The following is an 11,906-nucleotide window of genomic DNA, read 5'->3' on the forward strand; positions in this document are numbered from 1 at the left end:
CAGAGGGGGGTGAAAAGTGGGGGGGACCCTGTCTCTTGCCCAAGGAACAAGACTCCACATAGGAAGGAAAGAGACTTTAATGATAAACCAACATGGGGAGCCAAAGTGCAAGCTGTCCACCCCCCATCGGGGGGCCATCCTGAGCGCCTCCTGCATTCCCTCACCCCCCTTCTGGTCCCCAGTGGAGGCCTAAGGCCTGGAGCTTCTGCCTCAGGTAGCTCTTGAGCTGGGGCAGGCCTCTCTGCGACTCCAGCTCCTCAAAGGGCAGCTGTGGAGAGAGGGCAGTGGGTCACACTGGGCAGCGGGGAAGAGTCCAAGGAGGGGTGGGGGGGGCCTCTCACCGGCAGGAGCTGGTAGCCCATGAGGCCCAGGTGCCGCTCCCTCAGGGCCCGGGAACCCAGCAGCACCCTGCCGTCTCGGCAGAAATGCCAACGCTCACGCAGCATCAGCACCACTCTGGAGGGGGCAGACATGGCTCAGGGTACTGGTGGCCAGCTGGCCAGGGCTCCCCCACCAGCTTCCTTACCTTTGGGCAGGGTCTTGGGTTGTGGGCTTAGAGGCAGCCTGGTCCTGCGGGCTGGACCGTGGTGGGTAAGGCAGGAAGGGATCTTGGGTCCTGATGGGAAGCACAGCACCTGAACCGCTGACACACAGCAGGAAGTCTGCAGGAGAGACAGAAGGACAGACTTCAGCCTTGCTGGAGGCCTGGGGATGCCCAGTTTGAGGGCTCCTGCCCATCAGCACCTCACCTGTGCAGTAGCCTGGAGGCACAGTCAGGTCCTGGCGATATTTCTCCTCCCCTAGCAGCTGGCGTAGCCCCTCAGCTACTATGTCCTTGTGACTGGGGAAAGGGCACCGGTAGGACCCAAGGTCTTACTGCAGTTCAGTCCGCCCCCGCGGGGCACTGCTACCCTGGGCAAACCCCTTTGCTGCCTCGGGGCCTGTTTTCTTCGTTATGACTGCTAAGATCCATGCTCAGCAGCGCGTGGAGGCTCTGGCGTCCTACTCTGCCTCCATGGCTCACCATCCCCTCACCCCGGGCTGTCTGCCCACCTGTACTTGCAGCGGGCACGGTCAGCGACGAGTGGCTGCGGGAAGATGGGCACTTGCTGCCTTTGGGGAAGGCGCGGGCCTCGGTATCCCGGGAGCTCCAGCTCCACAGCCGTGTCGAGCAGAGAGAGGTAGCGGCGCACAATCAGAGCGTGAGGAGTGCCTGTGCGGAAGCAGGGATTGGGAAACCCCAGACTGCCAGCCCCGGTTCCTCCTCTGCTCCTCAGCCCTACCAGTCATCCGATGTACATACCCGTGATATGGTTGAGGAAGCCTGGAGAGAAGACAAAGTGCAGGGCTCTGAAGGGCAGGCACTGGAGTTGGCACAGTGACATCAAGATGTTGACTGTGGCCAAGGGTGCCACGCCAGCCTCTCGAGCCAGGATTCTCTCAAGGCAGGGTATGAACCGCTGCTCCAGTGGCAAGTAGTTTAGCCGCCCAAAGGGCAGGAGCAATTTCTGTACCACCTGTGGAGAGACCAGTCTGCTGCTGTCTTTCACCAGCTGACTTCGGAGGCCAGGCCCAGCGGTCACATTGCCACCAAGGCAGAATGGCCCTGTAACCTGGCATACCCACTGAGAATTCAACGGCATCAGCAGTGCCATCACCAGACCACACAAGCAGAAGGGACATGGTTCTGGGGTCTGGCCTGTAGACTTGATCAAGTGGGAAGGATGAGGGTAGGCCAGTACTAAGAAGTGTTTAGAAAAAGCTGCAGAGCTGGAGGCTTCCATGCTGCTATGGGAGTTGGCCAGGCCAGAGAGTGTGAGCACAGATGGATGCCCTGTAACATGGAGCAGAGAAGCTTGGCCAGAATGTTTGCTGCGGAGGAAGAGACTCAACAAGTTGGACAAGGATGAGTCACGGGAGCATGGCAGGGTGGGACGCAAGCCCACCTTGCTGCTGAGCTGGGCTTCCTGGACCACCAGGAAGTGGGCAATGGCTTCCAGAAGCTGAGGTTCCCGCAATCGGTGCCGGGCCAGGTGCCGGGCCAGGAGTACCACAGCGTGGGGAGTCAATTCTTCTGGCCTCGCCTCTGTGGAGCATAGTTCATTACATTTGGACTTCAGGCCAGGTCCCCCGCGGACTAGATGGCACCTCAGCCCTGTCCCCATGTGCACCTGTCAGGTTGCTGATCAGTGGCTTCCGTGGGTACTGCTGACCATGGAGGCCAGGCCGAAGAGGGGGAGGTGGCTTTGGAGGGAGGCGAGCCCTCCGCTCCTGCTCCAGGACACATACCAGGGGCCCATCGGATGGAAAGCCTGGGAGGGAAAGGGGCAAGGGCAGTCCTTGTTCTCACTGTTAGCGTGAGTCCTCACTTTTCTCATCTTCAGTTCCTGAGCAAGAAGGTATAGTAAGAGGTATAAAATAGGGAGCTCATCTTGTACCAAATGTGACAAACTACAGTGGCTTCCTATAGCAGCACTGTGTTAGAAGGAACTGGGGCAACAAGCTAGGGACCTGGAATGAATGCTATTTTCTGTGTCGGTGTGCTGGCACAGTAGTTTTTTTCTAGGTTGGTGCTGTACCACTTGAGTCACAGCCCCCCCCCTTCAGGTTTTTGCTGGCTAATTGGAAATGAAGAGTCTAATCGACTTTCCTGCTGGGGCTGGATTTAAAACACCATCCTTAGATCCCAGCCTCTTGAGTAGTTAAGATTACAAGCATGAGCCACCAGCGCCCATCTATGAATGCTTTTTGGTTCTGACATCTGCTACAGCCACAGGCAGCAGCGAATGTGCATAGTATGTGCCATTTCTGGGCAAAACCCTGGGAGACTTGAGTCTTCTGGTGACCTAGAATCCTCCACGATTCTTTTCCTGCTTTGCCAAAATGCCCACATTCCCAGATGCCCTCCTCACCAAGTAGGACTGCCAGGTGCAGACACACATGAATGGTGTGAATGTCAAAGGAGGGACAGTTCTGAATGATGAGCTGACTCAAGTCCTGTAGTGTGGCCTGCTCCACAGGGGGGGTCCGAGGGGTTGACCCCAACAGCTGGCCCAGACGACGAAGCGCCACGGGGTAGTGGTGAGGGCGCACCTTGGTTGGATTCTGGCCTAGCCACCGTAGCAACTCCCCAGGACTCCTTGCCTGCTCCAAAAGCCGCTGGAGGCCTTGCACAGGGCCTACGCGGGGCCCTCCAAAAGGATGGTTCTCCCACTTGCTGGGCCCTAAAGAGCAGGACGGTACTGGTGGGAGGAATAGCAGGCCTGTCAGCCGAGCAGGAGAGGCCTGGGCAGAGAACAGGACTCGAAGCATCGAGCTGGATGATGGAGACCCTGGGGGCAGTCAGGAAATCGGGTGAGATTTCTTCCGAGAGAGGGGAAAGCCTTGCTCGCTGCTCCTTACCTCACTCCCCTTCCAGCAGAGCCGGGCGTCAGAGCAACCCTTTCTAACTGGCCCTTTGTTTGTTTGTTTGTTTCCCCGTCCAACCCCCCTTCCCCTTCCGTTCTCGGCCACTGCAGCAGTCCCGGTCCTTCAGTGCGCTCAGTGCGCTCAGCGCGGCGCTGTGCGCACGGCAATTCCACATGCATCATGTCTGTCGCGGGGCTGGCGCGGCCTCGTTTCACAGGTGGAGACACGGAAAATGAGGCCCGAGGTCACTCCCAGGGTCAGTGGTGGCGCCCAGCGCGCGGACCTGACGTGGTCCGGCCATGCGCCCTCTGGGCCGCCGCCGCCGCCGCCTCCTCCTCGGCACGGAGGGCTCGGCGCCGGGGCCCCGCGTCGGGCGCTCCCACTTACCGGCTGCGTGACCTTGGACAGCGGCCTCGCGCGCTGCCTGTCTCCTCCCCCGTGAAAGGAAGACACGGCGCGGGGCGCGCGTGGGACCCGGGGCCACCAGCGGCCCCGCGCCCGCCCCGGGGACGCCAGGGGCCCGCGGTCAGCGCCCGCCGCCCCGCCCGCCGCCCGCCCCGCAGAGGCCACCCTCCCTACATGACTCCCCGGGCCCCGCGCAGGTCGCTCCCTCGGTCGGTCTCGGGGCCCGGGGGCCGGGCTCTCCCCGTGGTCTCCTCATCGGCGGACCACTGGGTCCGCCATCTTCCCAGCAGCCCGCTGATCGCAGCTGGACACGAGTCCCCGCGCGGCGCGCGGGCCGGCGCCGGAGACGTGGCTCCCGGCAGGCGCTGCGAGCCCCGGGCCTCGGTCCCGCCCTCACTTCCGGGAAGTGCGCGCGCGCGTGCAGAGGGCGGGGCCGGCACGGGGGTGGGCGGGGCCGAAGAGCCAAAAGGCCGGAGCCCGCCGGAGCCCGACGCAGGCCGAGGAGAGCCGCCCGGGTCCCTCCTTCGCGTCCTTCTCCCCACGCTCCCCGCTGCGTAAGTCCACACAGACGCACACGGAGAGTGAAAACGTCACAGTTATTTTAATCTGCACATGTTCGAGACAACACCTGGGCCCTCCCAGCTCCTTTCCTCTGGGTCTTCGGGCCAGCCTCTTGGGGAGCAGAGGTGGCTAGCTCCTCCGGCACGACACTAGGGCGGGCCCAGGGGAGGAGCCTGGCTCTGCCCAGGGCCGAGGCAGCGGCAGCAGGTGCCTGATGTGGAGGAGCCCACTGTCAGTGAGGGCCGAGTGCCAGCAGCTCCAGGAGGTGGCTGGCGGGGAGGGGGCTCCTCCAGGCCCCGGAGTCCTCTGCGACGCAGAGCTGGGCTCCAGGGTAGTGGGAAGAGGCAAGCTGGAGAGGACAGCCGGGGCAGACAGCAGCGCCCACTTCGCCCTGGAGAATGAGGTCCAGCGGGGCAGGCTGCATCGACAAGAGCCCGTGGAGGCACTACGGGCGGTACATGGCAAAGGCCAGGAGGCTGAGGAGCAGGGTGAAGCTGGCCAGGCCCAGGGTGGCGGTCAGGGGAAAGAACGGTCGGTACTGGATCTGGCAGTACCAGAGGAGGAGCAGCAGCAGCAGCAGCAGCGGCAGCAGTAGGCTGCCAATTTCCAGCCCGGAGGGGCCTGGCTCTGACCCCGGTGGGCAGGGCGGGTGAGGGGGGCCGGCTCTCGTGGACACGTGGCAGTGGAGAACGCAGTTGGGAGGAAGGTGAAGGCTGCCCAGCGTCTGGCTGTCGTCTCCTAGCAGTTGGCCTTGGTAGATGAGCCGCACTTGCTGCTCCCGGCCGGGAAATTGGGTCCTGAGGAGAGAGGGACCTGGGTAAGAGAGCAGGCCTCAGGCAAGGCTCCCATCCCTCAACACACTCCCCAGGCTGTGGCCTCTGGGGGGCAGTCTGCCACAGGGGACATCAGTACAGGGGGATCGGGGAGCTCAGGGCCTCACACAGAGGGCTCATTATCTCTGGGGCCCTTGTGCCGTCACTCCCACCCTTTCCCCACTCCTTTTTTTTTTTTTTTTTGCATTTCCATGCTACCCTTTTCCCTGCTTACCTTTTCAAGGTGCCAATGGTGTCATGGGGCCAGGCCCGGGCCACCTGCTCTGAGTCATTGAGGAATTTCAGCCGTAGCACTAGGGGCTCCTGTGAGGAGTCTGGAGGTGGTAGCGTGGCTGTGACCCCTGTGCCAGGCTCTGGCTGTGCAGCTGAACCGCGGTGTCTCAGGCTGGGAGTCTCGGCCCCTGGAGCTTCTCCTCTGATGCTGTCGGTGGCTGCCATGGCTTCACTGGGCTGGACGGCCGTTGGAGTCCCTGATGTCTGGGGCAGGGGGTCCGTGGTGGTCTCAGTGGTGTGTGTTGAGACCCAAGCGAGGGCCAGCACCAGGAGGCAGGCAAGCACCGCAAAAAGGACAGTCACCTCATCACCCACCCCTTCAATCAAGGCCATGGCACCTGCCTTGCCTGCTGTGCTACCGAGCTGGAGAGGCACAAAGAACCAGTGAGGGACTGTCTGTCGGGCCAGTTCTCCAACATTCAACACAGGCTCTCGTTTTTCCCCACACTGCGCCTCTCCACCGTCCCCAGGGCACAGGGCTGCTGGGTGTCACTCCCCACCTCCAGACCCCAAGTTCTCACGCGTCACCTGTGTGCTAGTCTTGAACCAGCTCCCTGGCGCGCGCCCCTCCCTCTCTAAGTGTCACCTCTTCCAAACTCCACTCCGCGCCGGCCGGCTCGTCTGTGCATTTCTCCCCCTGCCCTCCCTGCCCCGCAAGCTCCTCCAATGCGGGCGCTCGAGTTCCTCCGTGGAGCAGAGGAGGGACCTGCCTCCCCGTCCTCCCCTCGTGGGTGGCCCCTCACCCCGACCCCACCGGCAGCAGCAGGGGCGGCTTGGCAAGGCTTCCCCCGCACCACACGTCAAACTCCGCCCCGGGGCGATCTGCACAGAGCCTGCGGCCGCCGCCACGCGCGCCGCCCGGTCCTCCCCGGGGCGGCCCGGCCCCCGACCCCCCGCGGGGACGCAGCCCCGGCCCCCGCACCCCCGCGGCCCCTTCCCTCCTCCCACCTTCCCGGCCCCCGCCGCCCCGGGAGGGCCCCGGGGATGCCGGGGCGGGGCGCGGCCAGGGCCCGGGGAGGCGGGTGGGCGCGGCCTCGCGCGGGGACTCACCGCCCGGCTCCGCCAGCTCCATCGCGGCCCCCGCGGCCACTTCCGGGCGGGCGGCGCCGAGGCCGCAGACACCTGAGGTACCCCCGCCTTCCCCGCCGCCGCGGCCCGGGGCATTGTGGGACTTGTAGTCCAGACGCGCGCGCGGGCCCCGAGCGCCGCGCCGACCCCGCGCTCCGCCCCGCGGCCGGTCACTCCCGGGCCGCCGCCGCGTGGACGGGCCGGCGACGGATCTGCCCGGGGGCAGGGCTCGCCCCGCCGCCGCCAGCGGCCCGAGCCGCCGTCGCTCCGGACCCCGACGTCACCGAGCAGCGTCCGCGCACGCGTGCTCGCGACGCGGCGGGGCGGCCCGGGCCCGGGGAGGCGCTCGCCCGGCCCCGGAGCCGACGGACGGCAGCCCCGGGCCCGCGTGCACGGGCGCCGCCTCGCCTCCCGCCTCCCTGGAGCCCCAGCGCCAGGGCTTGAACTCAGGACCCGGGCGCTGGCCCGGGTGCGAAGCTCGTGTTCTAGCCCTAAACCACAGCTCTGCCTCTGGCTTTGTTTCTTTAAATAAGTTTCATAGACTTTCCTGCCGCAGCTGGCTTCGAACTGCAGTCCCGAGAGCTCAGCGTCGTGGAGTAACCAGCATTGCAGACACGCGTTCGTTTCTTCCTTCTTGAAACCTCATGAAGAAGAAAATCGGGCTGGAGATGTAACTAGAAGAAACCCTACCTGACAAGCATGGAAGGAAGGCTTTGAGTTCAAACCCCAGTGCCAAAAAGAGGAGAAAATCGGTGTCTCATTAAATAAATGTGAAAACTGTGTGAGGTATGCATCATGGTAGAATTTGTGCAATTAGTATTAATATATTTCCTCCATTCAAACCTTGGCTGGGAAACTGGATCCTTAAGAGTGTTTCTCGTGGAGGATATTAAGCCCCCAGCCAGACCTGTGACAGCTAAAGGATGGATTTTTCCTTCTTCCTCTAGGATCCAGTAAACAAAGAAGTCTTGTGTTCTGGCCTTCACAGACCAGGCCCATGTGTGTGCGTGAGTGTGTGTGAGTCCACATGTGCGCTTCCCCACCCATTTCTCTGGTCTAGGACTCTTGATCCTATTGCCTCCGTCTTCCAGGCATGTCTGGCTTCGTGCACATAAGTTTGGATTCAAAATGGTCTTCCCATAGTTCATGCCTACCTGTGGCTCCATGTAATAAGCATGTGCGTTCTGTGCTCTGTACTGTGTGAAGTGCTAGGCATACACATGGTCTATCAGACCCCTGCCCTCCTGTGCTTTAAATACTACAAGAAAAGCACACATATAGACAACCCATAAATGTCGAGACAAGCATGTGTGTGCTGCTGGTTGGGGCAATTCTAAGTATCTCTCCAGACAATACACTCAGTACAACTTCTGTCACATGAAAGAGATTTCAATGTTACTTTTAGAAATGCAAAGCAGCAAAGCCAGGTTTCCACTCAACACCATTGTTTTTGCAGATGAAGCGCAGAAGAGGTAGATGACACCCCTAAATTCATACAGATAGAAATCTACATCCCTGAAAAAATTTAAGAGATACCTGTTATGTCCCCTAGGAGAAATGGCCCCTTCCCTGGCTCTCTCCTCCCCGTGCACCATGGAAAAACCCCATGCCCAGCACCTGAAACCCTGGCAACTGGCATGCTTGGGGGCAGTGGGAGGTCCCCGGAAACTGAGGTATTTCCCCATCCTCTGAGGTCACTTCCACTTCCACTGTGACCACGCTCCCTCCCCCTATATAATCTCTTCCCACCATAAGCTCTCTTGTTTGGCCTGACTCTACCTTGTGCGGCTAAAGGTTTGCGGTCTCCATCTTGCAACAAACCCTCTTCTCAGAAATTGCGTGGAGTTTCCTTTCTGCAGACCTTACATCTGGTGCCATGACTCCAGAGAGAAGAGAGTCAGAAGTTGCTGGATCCCCTCCATTTCTCTAAACATCCATGGCCTTCTGTCCCCCAGCCTACCTCAGACCCAAGAAAGGAAACCATGTCTGGACCTCTGCCTTTACTATTGCTGGCTGGACATTTGCTACAATGTTTCCTGTCTGCATGGTGAGTGACTCCTATCTATGGACTCTCTCTTTCTGTCTAGTTTAGCTCACCCCCCCACCAGGGCCCTATCTGTCTAGTCCCCCCATCTGCTCTGGTGAGACTGGATCCCTCCCCTCCCCCACACTGGACTTTCTTGCTCACTGACTCGGTTCTCATGTCCTCACTGACGTGGACCCCACATCATCCACTCCACTGCTGTTCTTGGTCTTCAAGGACCCTCCCACCCCCATCACTGCTTCTCTATGTCCCCAGGAACCTCACCCTCCCCACCTGTCCTCATGGACTCTGTCCCTACTTCCTCACAAACTTCCTCCCCACATCCTCACAAGATTTCCTCACTTCTTCCCATTTCTTCTTCCAGTGGGGTCTCATCAGTTTCTCCCTAGCCAGGACACCACTTTGGGATGTCTTTTACACCCTTTAGATGTTCTTTTGCTAAGAGATTCCATAAAGACAAAACAGCTCATCTTTATTGCAATTGAGTTTGGCCAAAGCATAGGCTAGACAATTGGTCTCAATGGCCCCAAAATGGGAGTTTTCATTATAATGTTCTCAGGAGTTTAGATAATTTCTGCTGACACAATGGTAAATGGCCAGAGGTTCTATCTGTTTAGGGTTTCTTTGCTCTCTGTTCTTGCCCTTCTCTCTACCAACCCTGCCCATCTTTCCCTATCCTCCTGGCACAGGAGCAGCCAGTCTCTGCCATATCACCTAAGAGCCTGGAGCTTCTTCCTGAACCTGCAGTGCCCAATCCCTCATTTGACAGGGAGAACTCTGCTCCTCCTCCTATACTTTCTCCTTTTTCCTCACCTCCTGAGGCTCACACCCAATCCCATACTGTTTGCTCACAGCCTCCACCAGCCTTCCTATGTCCTCTGCGGGAGGTGGTGGGGCAGAGGGAGTTATTTGTGTGCAATGCCCCCTTTACAATGACAGAGCTCTCCCAGACTGAGAAGCAACGGGGATCATACCAAAGACTTTAAATACCTTGTTCAGACCTGTAACCTCACTTGGCATGACCTATATGCAATCCTGTCCTCCATTTTTATCTCTGAGGAAAAGAAAAGGGTTTAGACACATGCTGATGAGACCCACCACCTAGACAGTACCTTTCCAGTAAGGGCATCAGTGGTGCCCAGGGAAGAACCCAATATAATTCTCCAAGAAGGGTTAGCAGAAACAGGATGGCTGGCCTCCAGAAGGCAGCCGACTGCATGGTCAACTATGATAAATTACGGGAGGTTACCCAGAGACCCACTGAAAACCCAGCTGAATTTCTTGATTGCCTCACAATGGCACTCCAGCATTACACTAAGCTGGTTCCAGAGTCAAGGGAAGGTAAAGTGGTCCACAATACCACCCCTGATATTAAAAAAAAAAGTTTAAAAATACTGAGGATGGCCCTCAAACCCCTCAACGAGATCTATCAGCATGGCCTTTACGGTTTTCAGAACCCAGGAGGATCAGGAAAAAGCCAATAAGGCTGCCCATGATTGGGAAAATTACCAGCTCCTGATTGCTGCCCCTCCAGGCACCTCAAAGAAGAGACACCCAATGCATGCTGCCCCAACCCTGCTCCAAGTGTGGCAAGGAAGGCTGCTGGGCAAGAACTTGCCCTACTATGCAACCACTGTCTGGACCCTGCCCAAGGTGTAGACAGCTGGGATACTGAGGAGTCAATTGTCCCTCCTACAATGCGGGGGTGGGGGGGACAGCCCCTCCCATCCACACAGGGAGGAGCCCAACTCATCCAAGGTACTGTGCTTGTGGGAAAATTGGCCGTGCCCAGGGCCGCTGGCTCCCACAAACATCACAATGGAGGAGCCCAGGGTATCTCTTCAGGTTGCAGGTAAACTGTATCCTTTTTTAAAAAAAATTTTTTTAGTTATTCTGGACTGTCTTTTACCTCCCAGATCTCAGTGGTGGGTGTAGATGGCCTGCCTCCCTACTTGCCTTACAACTACCAGACCAGTCTCATGTAGAATAGATGACTTTTCTTTTCCTTTCTAACCATACCCTATTGTCCCACACCCCTTCAAGGGAGAGTCCTGCTCTCTAAATTCCAAATTTTTTTCGCGTTCCAGATTCTAAGACAGCCAACAATTGTTCTACTTTTGTCTTTGAATGAGTCTCCACTCATGATCTCCCAACAGGACCTCTCCCCCTTCCTTCAGAGGTCATTTCTATACCTACTACTGCTCGACACCAGACTCCTGTCCTCATTAAACTTCCGGATCCTATTCATTTCCCCAACACATCCCAATACCCCATTTCCCTGTGACACAGGCAAGGTTTAAAACCCAACATCCTCTGCCTTTGGCACTGTCCTTGGGCTTTTCTCAAGGCTAATGCTCTACCACTTGAGCCACAGCTCCACTTCCGGCTTTTTCTGTGTATGTGGTACCAAGGAATTGAACCCAGGTGCTAGGCAAGCACCCTACCACTAGGCCATGCTCCTGGCCTATCCTCTGCCTTCTTTTTTTTTTTTTAATATATACATATATATATATATTTTTTTTTCCAGTCCTGCGCTTGAGCTCAGGGCCTGAGCACTGTCCCTGGACTTTCTCAAGGCTAGAGCTCTACCACTTGAGCCTCAGCTCCACTCCTGGCTTTTTTCTATGTATGTGGTACCAAAGAATCAAACCCGGGCCTTCGTGCATGCTAGGCAAGCACTCTACCACCGGGCCAAACCCCCGGCCCCTCCTCTGCCTTCTTAACCAAGACCTGCTAATTCCTTCAATATTCCTGTCTTACCTATGATTAAACCCAACGGAAGCTATCACCTGGTACAGGATCTGCGCATTATCAACGCCGCAGTCCTTCCTACCCATCCAATAGTGCCTAGCCCGCATGCTCCCCTTTCACAAATACCCAGTAGGCCCACCCACTTCTCCATGTTGGATCCAAAAGATGCTTTTGTTACAATCCCTTTCCACCCTGACTGTCAGGACCTCTTTGCTTTTACCTGGGTGGGTCTGAACAGTCCTCCCTCAGGGGTTTTGAGATAGCCCCCACTTTTGTTTTTTGATGAACATTAGCAAGAGATCTCCCTTCTCTTCAAGGGTCTCCTAGTGTCATCCTTCTGATCTCTTGCTCTGCAGCCCCTCCTTTGAGCCGGCTCATCAACATAAGGCTGAACTCCGTAACTTCTTACTGGCCAAAGGCTATAGAGTCTCCCCTTCCAAGGCCCAGATAACAAAGCCAGAGGTAACATATCTGGGTCTGTCCATAACTCCCACCGAGGGAAGAATTACTCTTGACAGAAAAGCCTATATTGAGTCTCTCTCTGTCCCACAATCCAAGGAGGA

At 58.0% G+C, this 11,906-nt stretch overlaps 2 protein-coding genes across 4 annotated transcripts; both read right to left on the reverse strand.

Annotated features, from left to right (window-relative positions):
• Positions 1 to 66: 66 nt before the first annotated feature.
• On the reverse strand, positions 67 to 4,177 carry Fastk (Fas activated serine/threonine kinase). 3 transcript variants are annotated; one of them, XM_090333551.1, is made up of 10 exons: positions 3,988 to 4,177; positions 2,913 to 3,332; positions 2,172 to 2,312; positions 1,947 to 2,086; positions 1,304 to 1,517; positions 1,054 to 1,213; positions 750 to 841; positions 527 to 662; positions 342 to 456; positions 67 to 268 (listed from the first exon to the last, which is right to left on the reverse strand). In XM_090333551.1, exons 1-10 carry the CDS (start codon positions 4,067 to 4,069, stop codon positions 161 to 163), a joined length of 1,608 nt encoding a protein of 535 aa, XP_090189677.1. In that variant the 5' UTR covers positions 4,070 to 4,177; the 3' UTR covers positions 67 to 160. The 3 variants fall into 3 exon arrangements, with proteins under 3 accessions (XP_090189677.1, XP_090189678.1, XP_090189679.1); XM_090333552.1 differs by lacking the exon at positions 3,988 to 4,177 and adding an exon at positions 3,796 to 3,944; XM_090333553.1 differs by lacking the exon at positions 342 to 456 and having other exon boundaries at positions 105 to 268.
• A 224-nt stretch (positions 4,178 to 4,401) lies between these two features.
• Positions 4,402 to 6,769, reverse strand: Tmub1 (transmembrane and ubiquitin like domain containing 1). Its single transcript, XM_090333554.1, has 3 exons — positions 6,531 to 6,769; positions 5,422 to 5,843; positions 4,402 to 5,171 (listed from the first exon to the last, which is right to left on the reverse strand). Exons 1-3 carry the CDS (start codon positions 6,642 to 6,644, stop codon positions 4,820 to 4,822), a joined length of 888 nt encoding a protein of 295 aa, XP_090189680.1. The 5' UTR covers positions 6,645 to 6,769; the 3' UTR covers positions 4,402 to 4,819.
• Positions 6,770 to 11,906: the final 5,137 nt, after the last annotated feature.

The sequence above is a fragment of the Megascapheus bottae genome, chromosome 5, assembly GCF_031878675.1.
Source record: "Megascapheus bottae isolate mThoBot1 chromosome 5, mThoBot2.hap1, whole genome shotgun sequence".
Taxonomy (NCBI): Eukaryota; Metazoa; Chordata; class Mammalia; order Rodentia; family Geomyidae; genus Megascapheus; species Megascapheus bottae.